Source organism: Neophocaena asiaeorientalis, unplaced genomic scaffold (assembly GCF_003031525.2).
Source record: "Neophocaena asiaeorientalis asiaeorientalis breed wild unplaced genomic scaffold, Neophocaena_asiaeorientalis_V1.1 scaffold82, whole genome shotgun sequence".
Classification (NCBI taxonomy): domain Eukaryota; kingdom Metazoa; phylum Chordata; class Mammalia; order Artiodactyla; family Phocoenidae; genus Neophocaena; species Neophocaena asiaeorientalis.
The window spans coordinates 9427453-9452791 of NW_020173068.1; the positions used below are offsets into that span (position 1 = coordinate 9427453).

Consider the following 25339-nt stretch of genomic DNA (forward strand, 5'->3'; position numbering starts at 1 on the left):
GTGCCTAAAGAGAGGTCAGGCTTCGGGGTGGGTCTGAGGAGCTGTGGTGGGGAGGGGAAGAAGGCAGAGATCATGGGAGAGGGAGGTGGTCCTCTCTGGGGTTCCTTGAACTTGAGACTGATGCTCATGTCTGCTGGAGAAGCCAAGTGACAGAGGAGAGGTGCAGCAGGCAGGCCCCCTCCCTTACCCCTTCCTTGCACACTGACTGGCCTCCAGCAGGTGTTTCTCTTTGTCCGAGGCCAGTGGCGTCAGTGGATAAATTACATGTGGTAATTCACTTGACAGCACCCCCTTTATTCCATTCCCAGACTCGCTCCCCTGCTCCTCCGCCAAATAAATGCGCACTCGAATCCTTGCGTGGTCTCTTTCGTAGGACCCTAAGACAAGAAGCCACTCCCCCAATCTCCCCACCCTGGGTTCTGTTATGAGGGCAACTTTGCCCCTTGTGCCCCAAGGGGAAGCTTACATACCCCTGAACCCCAGGTGGGGTTCTGCCTAAGTCAGAGATCTCTGGAAGGATCTGTACCAACAGCTCTTTCCACGATGAGACTCCAGGGTTTTGGAGCCAGTCTCACGCTCTTCCGCGTCCTGCCCTGCCCTCCACTCTCACTATTCTGAATGTGTACGAGTCGCGTCTTCCCAGAGCTTCCTGGGGCCGGGAGCAGGCGTGAGTTCTTGTCTACCAAGCACGGGCCAAACTCAGTAGCCACGTCCGGACGGATGGTCCAGGGCTCCCCAGCTCTGTCTTTAGCTGGACCCCACCCGAACCATACCCATCCCTGCCGGAGCCTGGTGTGATTGATGGGAACTCCCAGCTAGAGGGATGCAGGGGGACTTGTGTGGGGTGAGTCCTCCAGAGACGTCTGTGAGTCTGTCCCCTCCGAGGAGAAGCTGCCCCCAGTGGGCCGGGGGATCTGACTCTGCCTGGGGAGCCGCTGCCAGGAGAGGAAGGTGGTGAGAAAACGCTCAGGGGCAGGATCCAGGGGCCCATGCAGGCTTCTGCCGTCATCAGCTTCAAAAGCCTGGCCAGCTTCCTGGGGTGGAGGGGCTGCTTGGAAATTTCTGTTCTGTATACGTCTGGGGGCCCATGGAGGCCAACAGGATTTTGGCGAACGATCCAGACCCAGTGAGTCCTGGAGGGGCAGGTCCCATCTTCCCTTGTAAGTGACTTCTCCATTCAGGCCCTGGCCCTTGGCGGCCACCCCTCTGAGTTCCAGGCCCGCCGGGTGGGAAGGGGGACCTGCCGGGCATGGACAGTGGGCCAGTGCCTTCTTCAGGAGGGTCTGGATCTCCTCGTGCCTCTCCCGGGCCTCCTCCCACAGGTCCTGGCCCAGGCCCTCCCAGCCTAGAGAGGCCACCTGCAGCCGCATGGCCGTGAGCTTCTCGGCAGGGAACTCGGACGCCAGGCGCTGCAGGTAGCGGTGGAGGCGGCGCTGGTCCCCAGGGCTGGCCCTTTGGGCCTTGCCCAGCCTGAGCTGGGCCATCAGGTCCTGGCAGTCCATGTGGAACCAGGTCATCTGGGAGACAAGAAGAGAGGGAGATGGGGGTTCCGTGAGGACAGGGATAGGCCTCTCTGAGCCAAGAAGAGGCTTAAAGAACAAATACAGCTAGACTGAATTAATACAAAAATGTCCAATCAGTGTTAGGGCCTCTCTTAGCACAGCTGTGGTTTTCTCCACTGCTGATGACGACAATATTTCCCTTTCTTCCCCAGGGAACACCACCCTCCGTTACCCACTGGGAAACAGTCCCCAGCACCCTTGGGATCTTCAGGCACAGACTTAGGGGCCAGCAAGGACTCACCCCTCTCTGGGTCTCAGTTTCCCCCTCAGTAAAGTAGAGGTTGTGATACATAATCATGAAAATTTGAGTGCCGAAAATTTGGATTCTCGGATTGTATGAACCCCTCATAAATGGTGCTGAGGGAGGAGTCTGGCTAATATTTATTGAACACTGACTGTTTGCCAGGCTCTGTGCATCTCATGTAGGATCACACTGAACCAGCAGCCCATTTTACAGAGGAGGAAACTGAGACTCACACACGTGAAATCACTTGTCCCAGGTCACGCTGCAAGTCAGGGAGGAGCTGGGATTCAAACTCAGCCCTGTCCAGCCCTCAAGAGGGTATCTTCCAAGCACCTCCTTGCACAGGAGAAACTGGCCCAGGCGGGGCCCTGCCCTTGCAGTCACACAGTGAGACTGTCAGCCAGCCCAGGCCCGGAGGCCCCCTCGCTCTGGCCAGGCCTCTGCCGCATTTTAGGATCCTGCCTGTACCCACTTCACCCACAAAATGTCTACAGGTTGCAAAGGAGCCAACATGTTCCCAGCAGCTCGTGAAAAACATAATCTTTCTCTCCATTAATTTAGAAGCCAACAGCCGGCTGTTAGGCAGTGGGGATTGGAGAACAATTTTCTCCGAGGAAACCATCTTTCCGCGGATTAAGGGAACTTGTCTTTAGATAAATGGCTTCATATTTGCAGAAGCACATTGAGCTCATGGCTGGGAAAGGGCTCCATAAAGCTCCATTAGCGACACAATCATGTTATTATTATTTAGTGCCAAAGCTGCTGCATGCCTGCTCTCCACCTGGGGCTGAGCCCAGCACTGAGCCATCCTGTCTGTCCGTCTGTCTGTCTGGGACCAGATATTCCAAGCCAAGCTGGACAGAGGTGGAGAACACCTCAGAAATCATCTTGCCCCACCCCTTGCTGTGCGGATTAAAATTCAGGGCCAGAGAGGAGAAGGTGCTGTCGAGGGGAAGAGCTTTCCAGGCTGAGGGAACAGCCAGTGCAAAGGCCTCAGTGCTGGAGCCAGTTTGCTTTCTCCAAGGAAGGCCGATGGGGCTGAAATCAGCTAAAATTAGTAAACGAGGGAGAGAAGCTTCCAGATCCCCTTAATCCATGAGGCATTACTCCTCCTACCACTACCGCTAATGACAACATTAGCAGTACGTCCGTGTTAAAAACAATAATTTAACATCGGTGTTAAAAATAATAATTCCAGATTTGAGCAAAGTCGGGTGTAGGGGCATGGGGAGGGGTCACTTGCATTTAATTTAATTCTCACTTCTCTGCACGAGAGCCAGATGACCTGGGTTCGAATCTCAACTATGCCACTTCCTAGCTGTGTGACCCTGGGTCAGTGACTTGATTTCTCTGGGTTTCCTGCCTCACAGGGTTGGTGTGACCATAATACCATATGTGAAATGACTAGAACAGGGCCTGCAGACAATAAGAACTCCGTACCTAAGCACTGGCTGTTATTATTACCATCATTCTTGACAAGGAGCTGAGGCCCAGAGCAGTGAAGGCCACTGCTGAGGTCACAGAGCCCATGCAGGCATATCCCTGACTCTAAGTCTCACATCCTCCTGCTGTCTCGCTCTCTAACTTCTGAACAGCTGGGCACGGGGGATCCCTTCGCTGCCTCTGCCCACATCTACCTCCCTTGCCTGAGGGAGACAGAGAGTGGCCTGTCCTCCCAGTGCCCCAGGTGTGAGTTGACTGAGTCCCTCCCGCTGCCCCCGAAGCATCTGTGTTCTTGGTGCCCTGTGTGCTGGGCTGGCCTGACAGCTGGGAGGCTGGGGTCAGGCTCCTCCCATGCCCCATCGTCGGTGGCCAGTGCGAGGGGCAGCTGAGGGCACTGGGCCCAAGCCAGAGGTGTGGGTTCTTGTCTCATCTGGGTTACAGCTCTCTCAGGCTGCAACCTTGCTCCCCCTAGGCCTCAGTTTCCCCATCAGAAAAACGAGGGCTTTGGCTAAATGGATTTAAGAGGGGCGGGGGCTCTGAAGTCAAATCCTGCTTGACCAACCGGGCTAGGGGACGCTGAGAAAGCCACTTTCCTCTTTGGACCTTAGTTTCGTCATCTGTAAAATGGAAACAAGGTTGGTGCCCCTCCCTCACAAAGATATGATGAGAATTAAATCGGGCAAGGTATGCAAAGTGCTTTTAGGAGGGTCTGGTGTGGTGAACACAGTCAATAATGTGGGCTACCCCATAATAGTCATCTAACCCTCATCACCATCGTCATCACGTCTGCTTGGACACAAGAACTGTTTGTCATTTCCCTCTCCTTTGCAGAAGAACATAGCACATGGACACATCTGGGTTCAAACTCCAGCTCTTCTTTTCTCTAGCTGTGTGGCCTTGGGCAAGGTGCTGCCCCTCTCTGGGCCCTCAGTTTCCTCATCTGTACAATGGAGCTGGTCAACCTTGCCACATTGGGTTCCAAGAGATGACAGATGCAAAGTAATGGAGTTATTCTTGCTTCCTAACTCACCTCTGCCCAGGCCCCCGACCGTTGCCCCAGTAGCCCTACCCCCTCCTCCTCCCTTCTGGCCAAACGCTGGGTTCCTGGTGAGGACTGAGGCCTCTGTTCTGAGGATGCTCAGAGCAGCCTCTGGGCCCACCCTCAGCCAACTGTCCCTTCCTTCCTTCCTTCCCCAGCTGTCCCCTCCAACCCATCTGTGCAGGGCAAGGTGGGGCATGGGAAAGAGCACAAGAATGGTGCCATGGCTTGCTGTGTGACCTTGGCTAAGTGATGGCACTTCTCTGATCCTGTTTCCCTAACACTGTAATAGAGGGGTGGGATGAGATCAAGGTTCTGAGCCTGGTCCTGACCCTGTGAAGTTGCCTGCAGAGGTCTATGTGTGGAGGGAAAGTCTATGGCTTTGATCAGATTCTCAGAAATCCCCAGGATCCTTCCCCTAATCCCAACGTTTAAGAAGCAGGTGATTTCCTTTGAGAGATGATATCTGGGTCACTGGGAGACTGCCTGTGTAGTGAGACAAGCTGGGGTCAGGGATTAGCTGGACCTGGTTTAAGGAGGGTAACTTAACCTTGCAAACCTTGTTTCCCTTCTGGAAAATGCAGGTAATGTGTTTTCCCCCTCACGGGACTATGGAATGAAAAGAGCCTAGTGCTGTGTCTAGGCTGTTCCCTGCCCCCACCCTACATCCTAGGTGTTGGGGGAGCTGGGAGTTTATGCAGGTGGGCTGCCAGGCTCACCTTCTTGCAGAAGTGGTGGAGGTGGAGCAGCGTCTCCAGGTCTGTGCGTTGCCGCTCGGCTGCCATGTAGAAGTGGGTCAGCTTAGCCTGGAAGGCCCGCTGGGTGAAGGTGAAGCCTGCCAGCTCCGGGAGCTCTGTTCCTCCCGCCTCCCTGGCCCTGGCTGCAGCTCCCAGCTGGGCCGCCTGCTTGCACAGCTCCAGGCCACGGCGGTACTGGGCCTGAGCAGGGAGGGGAGGGGTGTCTACTCAGCTCCAGCCTTACTACCGGGTTATGAGACTTCCTGAGCCTCAGTTTCCTCATCTATAAAATGGGAACCCAGGGTTTACTTTGCCTGCTGGGATTCTGCTTAGCGTCACCCTCTTCTGGCAAAATTCTCCAACCCCAGAGTCTGGGTTACAGGCTCCTCACCTGTGTCCCCACAGTTCTCCTTTTCTGGCTATTTCCCTGTTGCCCCCAGCCCCCCATCTTGTCTCTGCCCTCCACTGGCCTGGAAGTTCCCCGAGGGCTGAAACAGAGGCTGAATCACCCTGTGCCCTAGGACCCAGCACATCAAGGATGCAGATTCTCTCCCCCCACCCCAGCTCTGAGGCTGACTCAGTAGGGCTAGGGTAGGACCCTGGAATGTGTATTTTAAGAAGCCCTCCAGGTATTCTGAGATGGGTCATCTTTGTACTTGGTAGTCAGGGTAGGCTTCCTGGAGGAGATAATATCTAAGCTGAACGCTTTGTGTTCCAAGTTGCTCTCCTCACTGTCTTGGGAAGCTTTCTTCCACTTTCCCGCCTCCGCAACTTTTCCCCAGCAGTGCCACCCCCATCTCCTGCCCTCTCTATCTGCTCCTCCCCCCCTCAGTTTTAGAAACACACCGCAGCCTGAAGGAAGAAGTCCTCAAACTCTGCGTGGGCTTTCTCCACTGTCTCCAAGCTTCCGTCCTTGGGGGTTAGCACTTGCAGGTACTGGCTTCCTTCCTGCTCCATCCAGTTGCTGACCTGGGGCAGGGGAGGGAGGTTTGGACATGAGGGGCTGCTGAGGAGACATCCTTAGGCCAGTTTGCCACCTTCCTGGGAAGCTGAAGTCTTGTCCTCAGTCATCTGGGGTCTGGGCCTATGCTACCGGCCTGGACTGAAACCCTCCCAATTCTGGGGAGGAGAAGAGACAGCTTGGGGTGGGGGTGGGGCGTGGTTCTCACCATCCAAACAGTGCCAGAGGAAGGTGCACGGCCCTGCCATGAACTCCCTGTGTGAACTGCACAAGTCACTTCTCCTTTCTGGGCTTCAGTTTATTCAGTGGCAAAATGGGGTAGACGTGAAGATTCAAGGAAGGACAGAGGGGGTAAAATGGCTCTCGATCCCATAAGCAGAAGTCTTCTTCGTATTCTGGGGTGTCTTAAAAGAGCATCACCCACTTTATCCTCACAAAGCCCCATGCGGCAGGCACTAATATTATCCCCCATTTAACAGGTGAGGAAACCGAGGCACTGAATAGTTAAATACCTTGTCTAGGGTCACACCGCTTGTAAGTGCTAGAGCCAGCATTGGAACCAGGCCATCTGGTTCCAGGCACACTCTGTTCCACGGCCCAGAGCACGAAGGGATGTGTTGGTTCTAGGCATCAACAGTTGGACAGAGTGGTGCCAGGTGTGGGCTCCAGGATCAGACCCCTAGGTGTGCGACCACGGGCAGATGACATAATGTCTCCCAGTCTCAGTGTCCTTATCAATGAGTAGGAGAAATCCTAGCATCTTCCCCACATCACTGGTAAGGGATGAGGTTGGAAAGCGGTGACGGACACAAAGGCTCTGGCCCAGGGCTTGGCGCAAAGTTGGTGTTTAAAAAATGCAGCTTCTGGAGTTACGTCTTCACCTATCAAGCACTATGGAGTGCATGTCATGTGCTCCAAGAATGCCTGCCTGCTGTCGTTTTACGAGAGCAAAGCGCCTGGCTGGGGTGGGGCCTGGAGAGGCAGGAGCCGCCCACCACCCCGTCACGTCCCAGGGCCAGCTTCCTCCTCTCTCACCTGGTGGATGGCAGCTTCCAGGCGGCCCAGGCGGACGCGGAGCTCCAGCCTCCCCAGGAGGTGGTTGGACACAGTGACGAGGACATGCAGCTGTTCATCCACAAGGCTGTACAGGGCAGCAGCTTCGGCCAGATGGCTCCTGGGAGGCCGAGGAGTGTGAGAGAAAACCCAAGATGCTGACCCCCTGCCCTGGAGCCCTAGCACTCCTGCCTAGCATAGGCATGCCTCCGCGGCTCCCACCAGCTCTGTGGCCCTGGCCTGGGTATTTCAGCTGCTGACTTGCTGTGTGAGCTTGGGCAGGTCCCTACACCTCTGTGGGCCTCAGCCTTGGCCTTCCGTGGGACTGGGAGGACCAGAGGACACAGCGAGAAACCAAATGACCCTCCCTTTCCCCAGGAGGGTATGAACCGAGCTGGAGAGATCTGGGTTCAAATCCCAGCCCTGCTACCTTCTAGTAACAGAACCTTGTGCAAACTTCTCAACCTTTCTGTCTCCGTTTCTTCAGCTATAAAAAATGGGGATAACAGAACCCATTTCACAGGGGGGTTGTGAGAATTAAAGGATCTAACCCCTTGGCTCTCAACCCTGGCAACACAATTAGAACCTGCTCTGGGAGCTTTAAAAATCTCAATGCCCGGGCCCCTCCCCGACCCACCGGAGTCCTGCTCGGAGAGTGGCCTGGACCTCAGCGCTTTCCGAAGCTCCTCAGGCAAACCCGCCCTCACGCACTCAAAACACTTAACACAGTGCCTGGCCCACGGTGCTGTTAGCGCTTGTTATTTCTTTTATTTTTGTTAATTAATTTTTATTGCAGTATAGTTGATTTAAAATGTTGCATTCGTTTCTGCTGAACAGCAAAGTGAATCAGTTATACATATACATATATCCACTCTTTTTTAGATTATTTTCCCCTATAGGTCATTACAGAGTATTGAGTAGAGGTCCCTGTGCTATAGAGTAGGTCCTTATTAGTTATCTATTTTATACACAATAGTGTGTATATGTCAAGTCCGATCTCCCAGTTTATCCCTCCCTCCCCCTTCCTCCTGGTAACCACAGGTTTATTTTCTACTTCTGTGACTCTATTTCTGTTTTGTAAAGAAGTTCATTTGCTTATATGTGGAATCTAAAAAAATGGTATAAATGAACTTATTTACAAAGCGCTTGTTATTTCTGTTGTAATGATGACGAGTGGCTGTAACACACCTCTCCACTCTGGCCTCTATTTTACAGACAGGAAAACATTTACACATAGGAAAAATGATCCTCCAGAGAGAGGTTCTGACTCATACGCATGGCAGTCTGAATTGGAACTCAGTCCACGGCCTTTTCCGCACATGATTTTAAAAAATGATCAAAGCCAGCAAGACATAAATGAAGGGATGCAGATGGGATTTCAGGAGAAACTTGGGTGAAGGGAGGAATCTCAGGGCTTTCCCAACACCCCTCAAATCCCACCCCACCCTCCTCTGCCCTTGGGGTCCTTTAGAAGGAAAAGGAAAAAGAGGAGATGGAAGGAGAGCCCGTTTTCCTGGAGGGAGCCTTGCCCTAAGCCTCCTTATCTGACTGTAGCTTCCCACAGGTCACTGCCCTTCCACGGAAGGGGTGAGCACCCAGGGTGCGTGAATGGGATGGAAAATGCCAGTCTGTCTGGCAAAGGGAGGGAGAAACGGGTGGCCAGGTAGGAGCTGCCTAAGAAACACGCAGCGGCTCATGTGGGACCACAGCGCTCCCTGGTGGAGCTGCTGGTGGCCAACGGTCTGGAGGGGCCTATGTTGGACCAAAGGGGCTTGGGGGCCCAGTCAGTGAGGCAGGGGCATGCTGGAAAAGGCAGTGCCAGCCCCACCAGGCTGTGTGAGGGGCAGTGAGGACAACTCCACACCGAGCACCAGGGTCCACTGCTGCCCAGCGCTCACATCAGCATGAATCTCTCTGTGGGCAGAGGTCAGGGTGGTGTGTTCAAGATTCTGGGCTAGGCTGCCAGGGTTCAAGTCTCAGCCCCACCACATCCCAGCTGTGTGGCCCTGGGCAAGTCACTTAACTTCTCCCTGAACCTCAGGCTCCTCCACTGTAAAATGAGGATAATACTTGGAGCCCCTTCGTGGGTGGGAATTAACCACATTAATATTCTTAAAGCCCTCAGAACAATGTTGTGTTCATACTAAGTGCTATTGAGAGGAGGAGGTTAAATAAATAAAATGTTCTTGGATTATGCAAACTTTGTAGTAGTGTTCATTCTAACAGAGATAAAATATATACAACTACCGGCTGATTTAATTACTGATTTGCACCTCTCCTCCACCCCACTCCTAAATTTAAGAAAATTGGTTCTTTCTAGGAATGCGTATTTCTTGCTCTGTGGTTCTGTGACCCTGGCACAGCACGAGGTTCCCCTGGCCCCTGCCACGAAGGGTAGGGCAGTGCAGGGGTTAGTGCTCAGCTGGTCTGGCTGTTACTTCCCTTCGCTTAGCCTCAGGTATTTATCAGCCAAACAGGAGGATGTGAGCTTCACATGGTCTTTTGAGGAATAAGAGGTGGGCTCTTAAAGGGGCTCAGCCCAGTGTCTGGGTCAGAGAGCATCCTTGGTCCATGACAGTGACCAGACATGGGGGTGCTGTCCTCTGATGCCTGGGCTGAGGAGAAAGAGAGCAGCAGAGAAAGGACTTGCCAAGGTATAGGCTGGGGGCCCGTGATCAGGCCTCAGTCCAGGATATAGGCCCGGCAAACACCCCATCCTGGGCATCTTCAGAGCCCACCCTATGTGTCCTCTCAGCGAAGTGACCCCAGCCCCTAGTCCCAGTCTGGGGAATAGGATGGGGTGGGGAAGGAAAAGCCTGGTGTCTGTACCTGACGTCCGGGTTGAAGTTCAGCCTGCTGCCTTCCTGTCGCAGCCTGGCCAGGGTGGCTCCACCTTCCCGCTGGAGGCCCAACAGGCCTGGGTCCCTCAGCACAGCTTCCATCAGCTCCTTGGACTTGCTCAGACACCTGGAGGCCTCCTGCCAGGGTAGGGAGGTAGCCTGAGGCTCATTTCCCACTTTCCTTCTATAACCTTCCAGGGCTCCCCACACCCCAATCACGTCTGGCTCCCCCAGTTTGGCGTTCAAGGTTCTACAGAAGGTCTCTCCTTTCTATCTCTAAAACATCTCCTCAAGCCAAGCTTCCTCTCATCACCGTGGCAACCTCACTGGTCCAAGCACCATCATCTCTTGCTGGGACGCCCATCCCAGCCTCTTTACTGATCTCTCTGTGGCACTCTGGCTCCCCCTGCAGTCTGTTCTCTGAATGACAACCGGATGGATCTCAAAGTGCCAATCTGATCATCCCAGTGCCGCTGCTTAGAACTCTCCAGCGGCTTCTCTGCCCATTTAGAATCAAATCCCAACCCAACTCCTCCCTGATACAGCCCCGTGGATCCAGAAGATCCTCTCGTTCTATCCTCTCCTCCCCCACTCTGTTCCGCACTGGCCTCCTTGCTCTTCCTGAACAGGCCAAGCACAGACCAAGTCCCATGGCTCCGTCTCATCCTTCAAGGCTCAACTTCTATACTCTCCTTCCCCGTTTTTCTCAATCTTACTTTCACAGCATTCAGCATCACTTGTAATGACATGTCCATTTCTGTTTATTTTTTAAATGATGACCTTTCGCACTGTACCATGAGCCCCACGAGGGCAGGGACAAGTCGATTTGCCCCAGGCTGGGTCTCCAGGCCGTGACACATGGTGACTGTCCAGTAAATATCGGTTGAATGAATGAATGAAAACAGAGTCCCTTCACTGAGCCCTTGGTCCATGAAATAAGGGATGTGGTGTGGTTTCCCCACCTCAGGCTCTTGTCTCACCTGCACCCCTCCAGGGGGGTCACCCTTCTCAAACTCCTTGATGGAAGCCTTTAGCAGCGAGGAGGCCTGGCGGAGGTCAGCAAGGAAAGGGTCCAGCTTCTGCAGGAAAGGAGGCCAGAGTGGGGATGTTAGCCTGGGCCACTGAAGAGGGTGCCTCTCCCCTCCTCCTACCAGGAGGACACGCGGGTGGTGGTTCTCAAACTTTAGCTGCATCAGAATCCCCTGGAAAGTCAGTTAGAAAGCAGGCTGCTGAGCCTTCCTCCTGAGTTTCTGGTTTAGTTTCTCTGGGGTGGGGCCTGAGAGTGTGCATTTCTAACAGGTTCCCAGGTGGCGCTGATGCTGCTGGTCCAGGGACCACAGTTTGAGAACCACTCATGCTGGGAATGAGAGAGATAAAGCGAGAAGACAGGCCTGACCTACTCCCAGGCCTGTGGGAGAGGGAATGGTAGGAGGGGGTGAGAGGGCAGGGGTAGAGGACATCCTCTCTGGGTCCCACTTCAGCCCAGCTCCACCACTTACTAGCTCTGAGGCCTTGGGCAAGTTTCTTAACCTCTCTGTGCCTCTACTTCCTCTTCTGCAAAATGGGATCATTTCCCCATCTCCTGCCTTAGAGGCTTGTGGGAGGACTAAATGGGTTTATTTGTGCCAGGCACTTAGAATAGCACCGATACTCATCCTCACTATCAGTTTTATATGCTGGCTCTATAGGTAAGATTTCATTTAAAGGGAAGGTGTTAAAGCAAAAATATAGTTCAAAAGCCTCTGGATTAATTGGAGGTCTCTGGAGAGGGGAACTGCGGGCCTGTGGGACAAATAGGAAAAGAGATTTTTTTCAGTATATACCCTTTTGTACCATTTGAATTTTGAACACAGGGTCCATTCAAAAATAGACCCAATCTTAAAAAGAAGAGGACCAGGCCGAAAGCAAATAAGCAAACAGCCACGTTAGACTATAGACCGGTGGCTCTCCGTGGGTGAAGGCTTTGTACCCCAGGGGACATTTGGCAACGTCTGGAGACACTTTTGGTTGTCATAATTTGGAGGATGCTACTGTCAGAGTGGGTAGGGGCCAAGGATGGTGCTAGTCACATGACAGCGCACAAACAGCTCCCCCAGAAAAGAATTATCTGACCCCAAATGTGAATAGTGCTGAAGTCGAGCCGCCCTGGTCTAGAGAAAGCCCTGGGCGGGCAGCTACGGGCACTGGTCCTGGTGCGGTTAAAGCCCATAAGCTCCTGTGTGTGGCTGTGGAAGTTGTGCCCATCCCATGCATCCTCATGTGTTAAATGGGGCATGAGGTGCCCCCTCGCAGGGTTGCGGTGAGGAAGGATTGAGGTCACACAGGAAAGGAGCCCAGCCCTGGAAGTTTCCTTACTTCCTCCCTCTTACAGGAGGGAGCACATCTGCCTCCCTCGCCAGACCCCAAGCTCCCCGAGTTTTGTGTGTCCACAAAGCAGATGTCTGTAAATGTATTTGCAGTGAACACTCACATCACTCTTAGCATGTGCCAGACACTCTTCTAAGCTCTTCACACATGAACTCAAGCCTCACATCAGCCCCATTTCGTCATTGAGGAAGAGGGCTCCGAGAAGGTGTGTAACTTACCCAAGGTCACACAGCAGAGCTGGGATTGAAACCCAGGCCTCCTGGCCCCAGAGCTTCTGGCCCTTCCACTCTGCACCCTCATTATAAACACTTGTTCAATGACTGTCTTTGAACCTGATAAGTTCAGTGGACCCATGGGGCAGGACGGTGAAGGGAGAAACAGAAGGGTTGAGGGTGTGGGGTGAAGGCTGTGATGGTAGATACCTGGAAGAATTGCACCCATTCACCGTGGCAGTAGGGGAAGGGGCCTTCCAGGGCCATGGGCAGCTGGCTGGGGTCCACGTGGCGGCTGAGGGCCTTCAGTGAGGTCAGCACCTCTACCTGCAGACAAAGAAGCAAGTCAGAAGGACCAGGGGACTCCGTGTAGAGACAGATGCTTGAGAAGGTCCTGCCCAGACCCACGCCCCAGCACCACTCCACTTCCCATGGGTAAGGCTGGCCCTGGCTTTAAGAGCTGCTTTCTGGGCAAGGGATCTTCTCTGGAAACTCTGACAAATCAAAATTGAGAACCACACCCTGGGTAAGAAATGGCAAATAAACAGCATTCGTACTGCCACTGTCCTAGCCTGTGCCCGAAGCAGACATTAATCAATCACGGAACTCCTTCCTTCTGAGCTGGGCTCCTTCCCAGCACAGGTGTCCGGGCAATCAAACAAACAGACTGAAGCGGGCCCATGTCCTGTAACTTCTTTGTAATCATTGTACTGTTCTCTGGAGACCCATCAAGGTACTATCTTCTTGGGGCTGTTGAGAAAGGCCACCAAATCCTAAGACATGGAGCAGGGACTAGGTGACTGCATCTCCCAGGCAGTGATGCTTGAGGCTTATGCTATGAATGGCTCCAGACACCTAAGCTTGGCATGGGGAGAATTCTGTGGCATTTTGGAGCCCATTTTTCATGCCTGGTATTTAAAGTGTGGTCCACGGACCAGCAGCACCAGCATGACTTAGGAACACGTTAGAATGCAGAATCCCAGCTCCCATCCAGACCTACTTAATCAGAACCTGCACTTGGACAATCCCCAAGAAATTCACAGGCACCTAAAAGCTTGAAAAGTACATCTCTAGTTTACAATGTGCCTCTTTGTTAACCAGGAGGTAGAAGGAGACCTTTAGAATCATTTCCTGGGGCTTCTCTGGTGGCGCAGTGGTTGAGAGTCCGCCTGCCGATGCAGGGGACAGGGGTTCGTGCCCCGGTCTGGGAGGATCCCACATGCCGCGGAGCGGCTGGGCCCGTGAGCCATGGCCGCTGAGCCTGTGCATCCGGAGCCTGTGCCCCGCAACGGGAGAGGCCGCAACCGTGAGAGGCCCGCGTACCGCAAAAAAAAAATAATAATGATAAAATAAAATCATTTCCTGAAACAGGGCGGAGGGCAGGGTGCCCACGCTTGTGACTGTGGTACATGGCACTGATTAAAGGGAGCCGCAGTGCTCTTTCCCGTGAAGTCCCGAATCAACTTAGCATCTAAGTTGGAGATGCTGAGAGAAACTAGGGAGAGAGATACAGGAAGGGCCAGGTGAGGTGTGGAAACAGCCCCTCTAGCTTGCTGTGTGGCCTTGGACCTCAGTTTCCCCATCTGAGTAGAAGGGAGGAGGGGTTGACAAGATGAAGCTTTCAAGTGGGTTTCATGCTGCGCGCAGCTCTCAATCACGTGGTCGTGCCCACCGGGAGCTGCTAGGGTTGCCAGGGAGAAATAATTCTGGGGCTGATTTGGCAATGCTTGCCATGGGGGCTGGGCAGTAGAGTTGTAGCATCCTGGACTCGTATCTAATGGACCTACCCTTGATTATTTCAGGGCCTCTCCTAGCTTGTGAATTCTGCCATTCTTCACCCCAGCTCAGCTCCAGCCCACCTCCCCTCCGCCGCAGCCGATGCTGCCTCCCCCTCACCTGGATGTCAGATGCCGCCAGCTGGAGAGCGGCCTCCTGCTCCCCCAGGAAGAGCACAGCATGGATGGAGGTTGGGACCAGAGTCTGTTGGAGAGAATCATTTCAGAGCTGATCTGCCTAGGCTTTCACTGAGCCTCCCGGCTAAGACGTAGGCAAATGGGCCACAGGGATGGGGTGAGGGTTCCCCATGGCTGAGACCCTTATGCAGTATGGAGGGCTTGGATCCGTTTTTGGAGGGTGAGTCAAATGACTTATTGGGAGTCACTGGGAGTCACTGGAAGTCAAGAGAACAGCAGGTCCAAGCTGGACTGCAAACTTCCCAGGTGCCCCACCCACTCTGGGTCTCAGTTTCCCCATCTGTAAAGGGAGAAGGACTTGGGCGTGGAGGTCATGAGGTGAGCATATGCCAAACTTCCATTTATGCTGCTGCCCATACTGGTGAGTTAGCAATCTCCTCCCTCCCCCGTTCTCAGTTCATGAGCTAAGCCTAAGCCAATCAGTATGTCGCATTCCCCTGACACAGAGATTGGCTGATGGATGGACAGCTGAGCGAATCTGGGCTAAGGAGACACGAAGAAACTTTTGCTGAGACTTCTGGGAAAAGAATCACTCTTTCCTACCGGACTTAAATGAAAGTCCATATGAAGTTAGAGCTGCAGGGAACCACACTGCCACCAAGAGGGGGACCTGGCTGAGAATGGCACTCTCCCAGGAGAATGGGGCCAGAAATAGGGAGATAGAAACCCGATCTTGGTGGCAATATTTGAGTCCCTGAATCAAGCCATACTTGAAGTTGGGTTTAACTCCCAGACAGTCGAGTCAGATAAACCAATGAATGACCTTTGTCTTTAAGCGTGGCTGGGCTGGGGTTTCTGTTATGTGCAGCTAAGGCTCCCTACCTGGGTTCCTGGTCCCAGCTCTGAGCCTCTCAGGATCTGTGAATATCCTAAGGCCCCCAGTGCTCGCAAGACTTGCGAGGCTGAGGCTGTCCACCTCCCACTCACCTGGGTGGCCTGCAAGGCACTGACCAGACCAGGATGGGGGGGCTGTTTCCTGGCATCAATCACGACCGCCAGCCCCTTGATTTTATCTTCAGGCCTGTGGGTGGTAAACAGAATTGACAGTCTTGCTGGATGAACTAGGGCCCTCGAGGGGGAAGGACCTAGTGGAAGGTGAGGGAAACTGGCTGCTAGAAGTCTGGGTTTACTGGTGAACTCTTCATCCCATGGGACAAAGTTCCAGTGCCTCCCTGTGCCCCTGACACACACCACTTCCAGGAAGCCCTCCATGATTCTTCTCCAGGCAGCGTCCGTTATTCCCTCTTCGGCACTCCCACAGTACCTCACACAGCTCTCTCTTACACCCTAATAATCATGAACTGTAAGTTACTATCCCAGTTGCAGTAGGAGTCACCTAACCTTCATCCACCCCTTTTGTGTGGGCAGAAGGTTCACTTTGTTCAAGAATCCAATTCCTTCCATATAATCACGTCTCCCCTCCGCCAGGGGCTGGTTTCTGATTGGTTGAGGCCCACAGTAGACCCAATTCCCCTGGCCAATGATTGGTTTAGATAGGGAACATGTGACATTTTCTGGCCAATGAGATGTGAGGGGATGTTTGCTGGGGGTTTTTGGGAAAGATATCCTCTCCGTAAAAAAGTTCTTACAAAGAGATACAAGGCAGAGACATAGACTGATACATTTCCTTAGCAGGTAAGACATTTTGAATTGGAATTTGTTACTTGCAGCCAAAACACCTTCATGGGTTCACAGTGCACTTTTCAGTGATTACCTTAGGGTTTTCCAAAGTGGCCCAATTGCAGGACTTGTTAAAATACCAATTCCTCACCCCCACCCCCGCTCCACCCCCCAAGAAATCTGTCCAGCAGGCTGGGGGTGGAGCCAGGGAGTCTATGCTTCCAAGTGCCCTGACCATTCAGCCAAGTTGGGAAAATAACCCCCAACCGCCTTCAAGCCTTACAACCACCCAGTTCACAGACGAAACCAGAGGTGGCCAGTGGGGAGGTGGAGCTATGGCATTCACCCCGGCACGCTGTTTCACCTGTCCGGGAGGATAATAATCGTGCGGGCTTCAGGGGGCTGTGTTGAGGACTGATGGATTCATTACTGTAAAGTACTCAGGGACTGCACAGTGTAACAGGCATGTCAATGTCTGCTGTCATCCCTGTCCTAGGGGGGGAAACCGAGGTACACGGCGGTGCTATAGCAGACAGTGAGAGGAGGCTCTCGGAGGTGAGGCCAGGGCTCTGACTTCGTGCCTCACACCTCACCTGCCTCTCGCTATGCCCATGCTGGGAGACAGGTTTATTTCTCCACCTGCCTCCACTACCAGCCTGGTTGCCCCTAGAGGTCAAGGCCCAATATAGGAGTATCTGGGTCCCTAGCATGGTCCAGCATGAAGTCTGGCCCAGGGCAGGTGCCCAGCAATGGAGTGGAGAAGCCAGCCCAGCATACGAGAACCCCATGCATAGTTCACACTGCACCTCACCCCCACCTCTTGTGACCATGCTTGGTTTTCAGAGCCCACTTGGTCATCCCCCTTTTTCAGGGAAGCCTCAGAGAGGGGAGGTTACCGCCTACAGGTAACACAGCAAGTTGGTGGGATTCCAGCATTCTGTCTACCATGACACTTAGCACAGAATGGGGGTTTCCATCTCCTCCTCAGGCCAGAAAAGCCACTCCACTTTGGACAAGAAGAAAAATCTCAGTGGCCAGCAGGTGGTGGTGATGGCTCCTGTGGGGTGGAGAAGGTTCCAAAGGGTTCCATCAGTCCCTCCACCCCCTACCCCAGCAGCAGAACCTCTAGGTTGGGATCTATAGCCACAGTCCCAAGCAAATACCACCTCTGAGACCGCTCTGGCTGGGGGCTGGGACTCAGAGGAAAGATGCTGCCTCTTCGCCAGCCAGTCCAACATGAAGTCTGAATGGGGTGGTGGAGGGAAGGGGAGGTGTTAGAAATCAACCTGGTCACTCATCACTCATTCATTCTTTTACTCTCTCACTTATTCATTCATTCATCCATTCACCTTTTCCTTCATTTGTTCAAAAAATATTTATAATTCATATGCCAGCTCAATTATCAACTCCTCAGAGAAGCCTTCCCTGATTTCTCAATTGAAATTAGCTGCCCCCCACCCCCTTCTCACTCTACAACAGTGGCTCTCAAAATGTGTCCTCAGCCCAGCAGCATCAGCATCACCAGGAAACTTGTTAGAAATACATGTCTCAGTCCTTATCCAGACTTAGTGAATCAGAAACTCTGGGGGTAGGGCCCAGCCATCTGTTTTTACAGACCTCTGGATGATTCTGATGCCTGTTGAGTTTGAGAACCACTGATCTACAACATCCCTGTTTTCTTCACCACATTAACACCCCTGAGAGCTGCTTGTCCATGTCTGTTTCTTGCACACCATCCACCTCCTCCGCCAGCCTGCGAATGCCCTGATGGCAGGGACCAAGTCTGTGCTGCTTTCCCCCCAGCATCTGGCTCAGGACCAGCTCTGGAAACAGATGACTGGATGGAAGGATCTCTCCATCTGCTACCTGGTGCTGGGCTCTAGACTGAGAGGTCAAGGGGGGATGGGGTGGTCAGGCTAGCCCAGCCCCTTACCTGGGGATGGTGCACAGGTAGGAGAACAGCTTGGTGACCTCTGAGGCCGTGCACCATGGTGCCTCCCAGGGCCCCTTGGTGGTTGACACCAGAAGCAGGGGTCGCCCTGCCCTGTCTCGACCTCCTACAGGAGAAAGCACAAACACTGAGAATTTTGGTGGAGCCCCCTCTACGGGAACCTGCTCTGTGGCCTCCAAGCCTTTGCCTGTACTGGTCCCTCTGCCTGGAATACCCTTTCTCTCCTCCCCCTGTGAACTCTGAACTCTTATTCATCCCTCAAGACCAGCTCAAAAGCCACTTCCTCAGAAAAGTCATCCCTGAAACACTCCTCCATGCAGAGGCAGCCTCACCCTCCTCTGGTCACCCTCTGTACTGGGCAACCTGGGAAACGAAGCTCACGGAATGAGCTTTGGGGTCACACAGACATGGGTTTAAGTCCCAGCTTAAACCCATATTTAAGGGACACACTGACTTGCTGTGTGTCCTTAGGCAAGTCAGTGTGTCTCTGAGTCTCAGTTTAGTCATCTGTTAAGTGGGGAGAATACAATACTGAACTTACGAAGGTATTTTGAAGACTAAATGAAACAGTTCCTGAGAAGTGCTTGACACAGGGCAAGGGCCTAATAAAAAGCAGTCGTTATAACAATCATCATTTCTGCCCTCATCTCAGCCCTCCGTGTGGTGAGTGTGCGGCCCATGGCTGCCAGCTCACTATTTATTCTTGCTGACTTCCAGCCATGAGTTCTCCACCGACTATTTCCTGTTCCAGGAATCAGGACAGGGTGCTCCGTGTTCCCCACAGGGGTCAAGAGTCTGAGTTCCAGGGGGTCAGCACAGCCTGTCTACACTGCGGGGAAGGGGAAGTACAGGGGGAAAGAGTCCCAGGCCTCTGGAAACTGAGCCTGTCCTGCACCCTGGGCTCGGAGCCCTGCCCCCCAGAGTCACCTCATTCAAGGCCACCCTGCGATGAGTAGGATCTACCGCATGCAGGTACAACCCTCCACAGTGTATAAGTGTGTGAGACCCTATGTAGCTCATGAAGCCTTGGACAAACTTAACCACCTTCACAAGTGCTGCCTTAACACAGGGGTGCAACCATCTAGAGCATTCTTTCTTTCACATATGTTTGAAAATTTTTAAATTAAAAAATTTAAAAATCTACATTTGTATATACATTTTATGCAAAAATATATACGTTTGTATATACACACATATATATTTGTACATATATGTGCATATATATGTGTATATATATATTTTTATATCCTCTTGATATCATGGGTTTGATTTTTCCTAATATTCATTTATACTAAATTCCAAAAGGAAAACATTTTGTTGGGGACAATATGAGAAATTTGAATATGAGCTGGGTATTGAGTGGTATTAGGAATTATTTTTAATTTTTTTAGGTGTGCTTAATGACACTGTGGTTATTAGGGAAAATGTCCTTGTAGTTAAGAGATGCACATTAAAATACTTACAGGTAAACTATGAAGATCTGTAATTTACTTTAAAATACTTCAGGAAAAAAAAAAGATGAAACATGCCAAAATGTTAAGATTTATTAAATCTGAGTGATGGGTATGTGGGTTTTCATTATCCTATAGTCTCTACTTTTCTCTATGTTTGAAATTATTCATAAAAGAAAGTTTTTAAAAAGTGAAATAATTAAACCATGAAAAAAATTACATAACTTGCGAAGTTAGAGATGTTTGTACATATCCCTCTGAAATCCTCTCAAAGCCATTGGGTTCCTCAGGTCAGGAAATGCTACATTATGTCCCTGGGCCCATTTTATTGATGAGGAGACTGAGGCCTGGAGAGAGGAAGCAGCTTCCCCGTCTGCCACAGTACCCAACTTGCCAGTTAAGGTGGGGGTCATGCCTGATTCAGCCCTTGACCCTGGACCACACCGAGAGATGAGCTTTTGTCTGCTGTATTGAAGCTCAATCACAGCTCCAGTGGTGCTACTCCCCTGCTCTAGAACCTTCCATGGCTCCCCATGGCCTCATGCAGAAAGCACAAATTTCTCAACCTGGCACTTAAGTCTCCCCAGGATCTGCACACTCTTCCAGCCTCATTTCATATACTTTGGGTTATGACCTGAATTGTGTCCTCTCCCCGCAAATTCATATGTCGAAATCTTAACCCCCTAATACCTCAAAATGTGACTGCATTTGGAGATAAGGTCTTTAAAGAGGTGATTACGTTAAAATGAGGCCATTAGGGTGGGCCCTAATCTAATATGACGGGTGTCCTTATAAGAAGAGGAAATTTGGACACAGACACACATTGGGAAGACCATGTGAGGACACAGGGAGAAGATGGCCATCTACAAGCCAAGGAGAGAGGCTCAGAAGAAACCAGCCCTGCCAACACCTTGATCTTGGACCTCTAGCCTCCAGAACTGTGAGAAAATAAATTCCTGTTATTTAAGCCCCCCAGCCTATGACACTTTGTTAGGGCGGCTCTAGCAGACTAATACGCTATGTCACCAATGGCTCAGCTGGAATGGGTCATCTGTCACTGTGTAAATTAGCCTGACCCTTTCCCACCTCCCCACCTGTGTTCACACTGTTCCTTCTGCCAGAGGTTCCCTTCCCTGTCCCCTCTCCATCTGGCGAAACTCTCCTCAGCTTTCAAAGTCCAGCTGAGATGCCACCTCCTCCAGGAAGACATCCTCCCTGCCCTCTAGAGAGACCTTTCTCCCACCCCAGGTTCCCCCAGCAAACCTAGGCCTCTTTTAGATCCTGCAAGACTGAGGCCTCCTTAAGGGTGTTCACTGGCTTAAACTCTTTATATCCCAGTGCTCAGCACAGGACAGGAGCAAATAATCAATGTCAGGAATTGACCAATGAATAAATGGTCAGAGTGGGGCCTCTCAAACTTTGGTGTGCTAGGGATCTTGCTACAATGTACACTGTGGTCCAGCAAGCCTGAGATTCTTCATCTCTCTCTAGCTCCACGTGACGCTGATGTATCTGATCCCCAGACCACACTTTGAGCAGCAAAGGGTTCAAGCACTCAGGACATTCCATACTGGGACACAGTGACCAGTTCAAGTGTCTGGTCCCCCCGCCAAGCTCTGCCTGGCACAGGGCTCTGCACACAGCCAGGGCCGGCTGAGCACGCAGATGCCGTCTGAGTGCAGTGCAGTGACGGACAGCTGTCCACCTGATCTGCTTACACCTGGAAGGCCCCCTTGCTCCAGATGCTACCCTGTCTGACAGCTGGTGCCAGGAATACCATCGTTAGCATCTCAGAGCCTGGCTGGAAGCTGCGCTGTTCACACTGGGTTATGATCTCAGGAAGAAATGGAGACAGCAGGTTGGGAGGTGGTGGGTGGTGTTACCCAAAGGCACTGAAAAACTTGTTGTACCTTCTAAAGCACTCACTCCAAGTCTTGGGGTGGGGGGAATGCTAGTAATTTAACTGGCAAGCAATTTTAAAATACTGAAATATACATTTTTCTATGAAAGTGTAAATATAATTCTTAATTGTAAGAATTATAATTATGTATAGAAATTTTAAAGACAAAGATTTTAAAGATATGTACAGAGCAACTGAAAGCTCAGGGTGAGGTCTCAACCCCTGGGACCCTGTTCCCTCTCTTCTGCATCAGGGGCTTTTTGTGAAAAGCCCTCTCCAGAGGCTCTGTGCCTGTGGTTGGCAGACTCATGGCTCCAGAGGTGTCCATTCTGGAATCCCCAGAGCCTGTGGATGTGCTAGCTTACCTGGCAAAGGGACTTCGCAGATGTCACTAAGGTAGGATCTTGAGATGGGGGAGATAATCTAGGCCTAGATTATCTAAGTGGGCCCAATCGAATCACATGATCCTTAAAAGTAGAGGCCCTTTCCTGGCTTCAGCCAGTCCGAGAAAGATATCAAGATAGATAAAGGGTCAGAAGGATGTGCTGTTGCTGGATGTGAAGGTGAAGGAAGGGACCACAAGCCAAGGAAGGTAGGCAGCTTCTAAAAGCTGGAAAAGACAAGGTATGGATTCTCCCCTAGGGTATCCAGAAAAGAACACAGTCCACTGACACCTTGATCTCAGCCCAGCGAGATCTGGGCTTTCTAAGCTATAGAACTGTAAGATATTACATTTATGTTTTTTAAAGCCACTGAGTTTCTGGTAATTTGCTATGACCACAATTGGAAAGGAATATGTAACTCCCACCCTCAGAATGGGAGCAGTCATTCACACCTTAGTGTTGATTAGTCTCTTTCCTGAGAACAGATCTTTGTGGAAAGTTTGGAGCTGAAGGGATCTGAGGAGAAGAAAGGAGGCAAGGAGGTGAGGGAAAGATCCTGATAGGGAGCCTGGGATGCCTGCTTCACACGGACTGGCCTGGAGCAGATCTTGATCTTGGAGTACAGACTTTGGGGACTGTTTCCAGTACAAGGAAACTCCAATGGAAGCAAAGAGACCGGTGAGGATACTACTGTAATAGGCAAGCAACTATGCTGGTTTGGCCCTGGGTGGTGTGAAGTCATCAAATTCTGTATATAATTTGATGGAAGAGTTGACAGGACTTGCTAACAAATTGGATGTAGGGTGTAAGAGAAAATCCTCCAGGATCTAGTGTTCTAGGAAAGATTAGAAGGCTGGGAAGGGTGCAGGGGGGTGTGAAATCAGGAGTCCATCTTTGGTCATGTTAAGTTAGAGATGCCTGTTAGACATCTAAGTAGAAACATCAAGTACACGGATGGATGGATGAGTATGGAGTTCACGGGCAGAGTCCAGGCTGGAAAAATAAATGTGGGGGTTATCAGTGTAGAGACAACACTTAAAACAAGTATTCACCAGCGAGATGGGATGAGATTGCCAAGGAAGTGAGTCTAGGGGGAGAGGAGAAGGGGTCCAAGGACTGAGCTTTGGGGAGCCTCCAAGGTTTCCAGGTTGAGACATGAGGAGGAGGCAGCAAAGGAGGCTGAGAAGGTGTGGCCGGTGAAATAGGAAGAAACCCAGGTGAGAGGAAAGAGAAAGACAAGTTGAGAAGGACTTTCAGTAAGGAGGGAGCAGTCATCTGTGTCAAATGCTGCTGATGGGTCAAGGATGATGAGGACTGAGAATTGACGATTGGATCTAGAAACATGGAAGTCATTGGTGACCTTGAAAAGACCTGCTCCAATGTCAAGGTGGAGGAAATACTCTGATTAGAGTGAGTTGAAGAGAGAATAAGAGGAGAGGAGGTACTGAGATATGGAGCACAGACAACTCCTATGTGGGGTTCTGATGTAAAAGAAAGATGAGAATAGGGGCCTAGAATGGGTCATTCCAAGCTGGGCACTCTCTTATGCTTATGGAAATGGTCCAATGGAGAGGAGGAAGGTGATTATGTAGAGAAGAGAGGAGAATCTTGCCAGAGGGATGTCTTTGAGTAGGTGGGGAGGTGCAGTGCACCAGTGGAGGGATTGTTCCCTGTTATCTGGAATAGAATACTGAGGGGGTGGGTACCGATGCAGGTAGGTAGCTAAATGGGGTGGCAGGAGTTTGTGGACGTTCCTTTTGGTTGCTTCTACTTGCTCAGTGAAACAAGAAGGAAGGTCATCAACTGAGAGTAAGGCTGAGGGAGATGGTGGTGAAGGTCAGAGGAGGGAGCAGGTGTGAAATCGTCATTCAGGAAGAACAGCGGGGGCACCTTTCAAGACTCTGGAAGAGTAACAGGATCCATGGGCACCAGTGGTACCCACTGGAGGGCAGTGATCAGGAATCAAATGGGCAACCCGTCGGTGTGGTTATGCGGACTTTCTGGCTTCGTTCAGCTGTAAAGGTGCGAGGGGGGAAAGCAGACAGAGAGTTGGATTTAACTGAGGTTGGGATTTCTCCAGGAAAGTACAAAGGCAGAAGAGAAAGGCAAGGGAGATGAGAGTGTTTAAAAGGAAGTGATCACATTGATGAGCCATGGAATGCAGGCTGGGAAGGAGGAAGTGGGGACACGATGGACACGGGGAGGGACAGTGAAAAGGTGGTTGGATCAATGGGTTGAGAGTTCTGGGGGACAAAAGGGCTATTAAAATTGAGGTAATGTGTGATCTGGGAAGAGAGACATTGTAATGAGGGAGGGAGCAGTGAGTTATGGGGGACGGCCATGGGAGGAGTAGCTGGGGTAATGAGGACAAGATCGCTGATGAAGAGGAGGTAGAGGAAGGGAATGGAAAGAACGTCCATGTGAGAATGTTCATTCACTCCAATATTTTTGAGCAGCGACTATGTGCCAGGCACTGTTTGGGCACTTGGGACCCATCAGTATATGTTGCAAGCCAAACAATTTACAAGAGAGTAATTGTGGAAAGAGTGACAGCAAGTCAAGTCCAATCTGCTTCCTCTCCTTCTCCTCTTACACAAGGAGGAGCATGAGGCTCAGAGAGGGCAAGTGACTCTTCCAAGGTCACACAGGGAGCTAGGGGTAGAGCTGGAACTAGAATGAAGGTCTCTAGCCTCTGAAAACAGGGACTTTGATGTATAAAACCTGAGCTCCTGTAACATGACAGCCCTAAAAGGATTGTGAGATTCTGTGTACATTAATATGGGAATAAACAGCATGAGCTTCAACAATGATGACCAAGAAGATGACAGACAATGCTCCCCAGGAGCTTCGAAATGACAGAGCAATGTCCCCACAGACGTGTCCTGCAGAGACTTGGAAGTCTATGAAGTAAAAGAGAATTGCAGAACAGTCAGTTCCCAGAAAGCACAGTGGTTTCTCTTGCTGCCAGAACTTTGCACATGCTGTTCCCTCAGCTGGGAACACCATTCCCACCACTTTACACGGATAACACCTACTCATACTACAGGACTGAGCTTCACATTACTTTCTTCACCCCAAGCCTGGGCCAGGGGCCTCACTTGTCCTCCCACAGCCCCCTGTACTGCCCCGCAGTCACAATTTCTTTACACTGTATTGTAACAACCTGTTGAATTTTCTCCATCACTAGAATATAGGCTTCCTGAGGGCAGGCTTGGTTCCCTGCTGAATCCTCAGTGCTAAGCCCAGGGCGTGGCACACAGTGGTGCTCAATAAATATTAATTGCCAAGATGAATAAATATTAAACAGGAGTGATAATGCTCTCAGTATCAGATGATGTTAATGCCCAACCAGACCCCTTCATCAGGCCAGAGCACCCATCCCCCAGAGACTGTAATTATTGGCTGTAAATTGGCTTAGAGATGCCCCCTTGTCTGAAGAATTGCCCTCAGTTGAACTGGATCATGGGCTCACCTGCATCCCCATCCCAGGATCAGGCTGCAGTTGATGACTGACAGATCCAGGGGTACAAAAGTCAGCCCCTGAACATTCAGACGGAACCATCTCTGTGGTGGAATTCATGCTGCAGGAACCGCCCCCCATCC

The 25339-nt window shown here is 51.5% G+C and overlaps 1 protein-coding gene across 4 annotated transcripts in view; it reads right to left on the reverse strand.

The window, feature by feature from the left end:
* Nucleotides 1-273: 273 nt before the first annotated feature.
* The window catches only part of KIAA1755 (KIAA1755 ortholog), a 40544-nt gene continuing 15478 nt past the window's right edge, over nucleotides 274-25339 (reverse strand). For 3 of the 4 annotated variants that reach the window (XM_024743159.1, XM_024743157.1, XM_024743160.1), the window contains 10 exons: nucleotides 17985-18108; nucleotides 15359-15452; nucleotides 14355-14438; nucleotides 12669-12785; nucleotides 10860-10958; nucleotides 9869-10017; nucleotides 7022-7160; nucleotides 5872-5994; nucleotides 5008-5226; nucleotides 274-1517 (listed from right to left, as the gene is read on the reverse strand). In XM_024743159.1, coding sequence (XP_024598927.1) covers nucleotides 816-1517; nucleotides 5008-5226; nucleotides 5872-5994; nucleotides 7022-7160; nucleotides 9869-10017; nucleotides 10860-10958; nucleotides 12669-12785; nucleotides 14355-14438; nucleotides 15359-15452; nucleotides 17985-18108 — 1850 coding nt within the window. In that variant the 3' untranslated portion in view covers nucleotides 274-815. The remainder of the gene's footprint in view (nucleotides 1518-5007; nucleotides 5227-5871; nucleotides 5995-7021; nucleotides 7161-9868; nucleotides 10018-10859; nucleotides 10959-12668; nucleotides 12786-14354; nucleotides 14439-15358; nucleotides 15453-17984; nucleotides 18109-25339) is intronic. The other variant, XM_024743158.1, reaches the window with a different exon arrangement.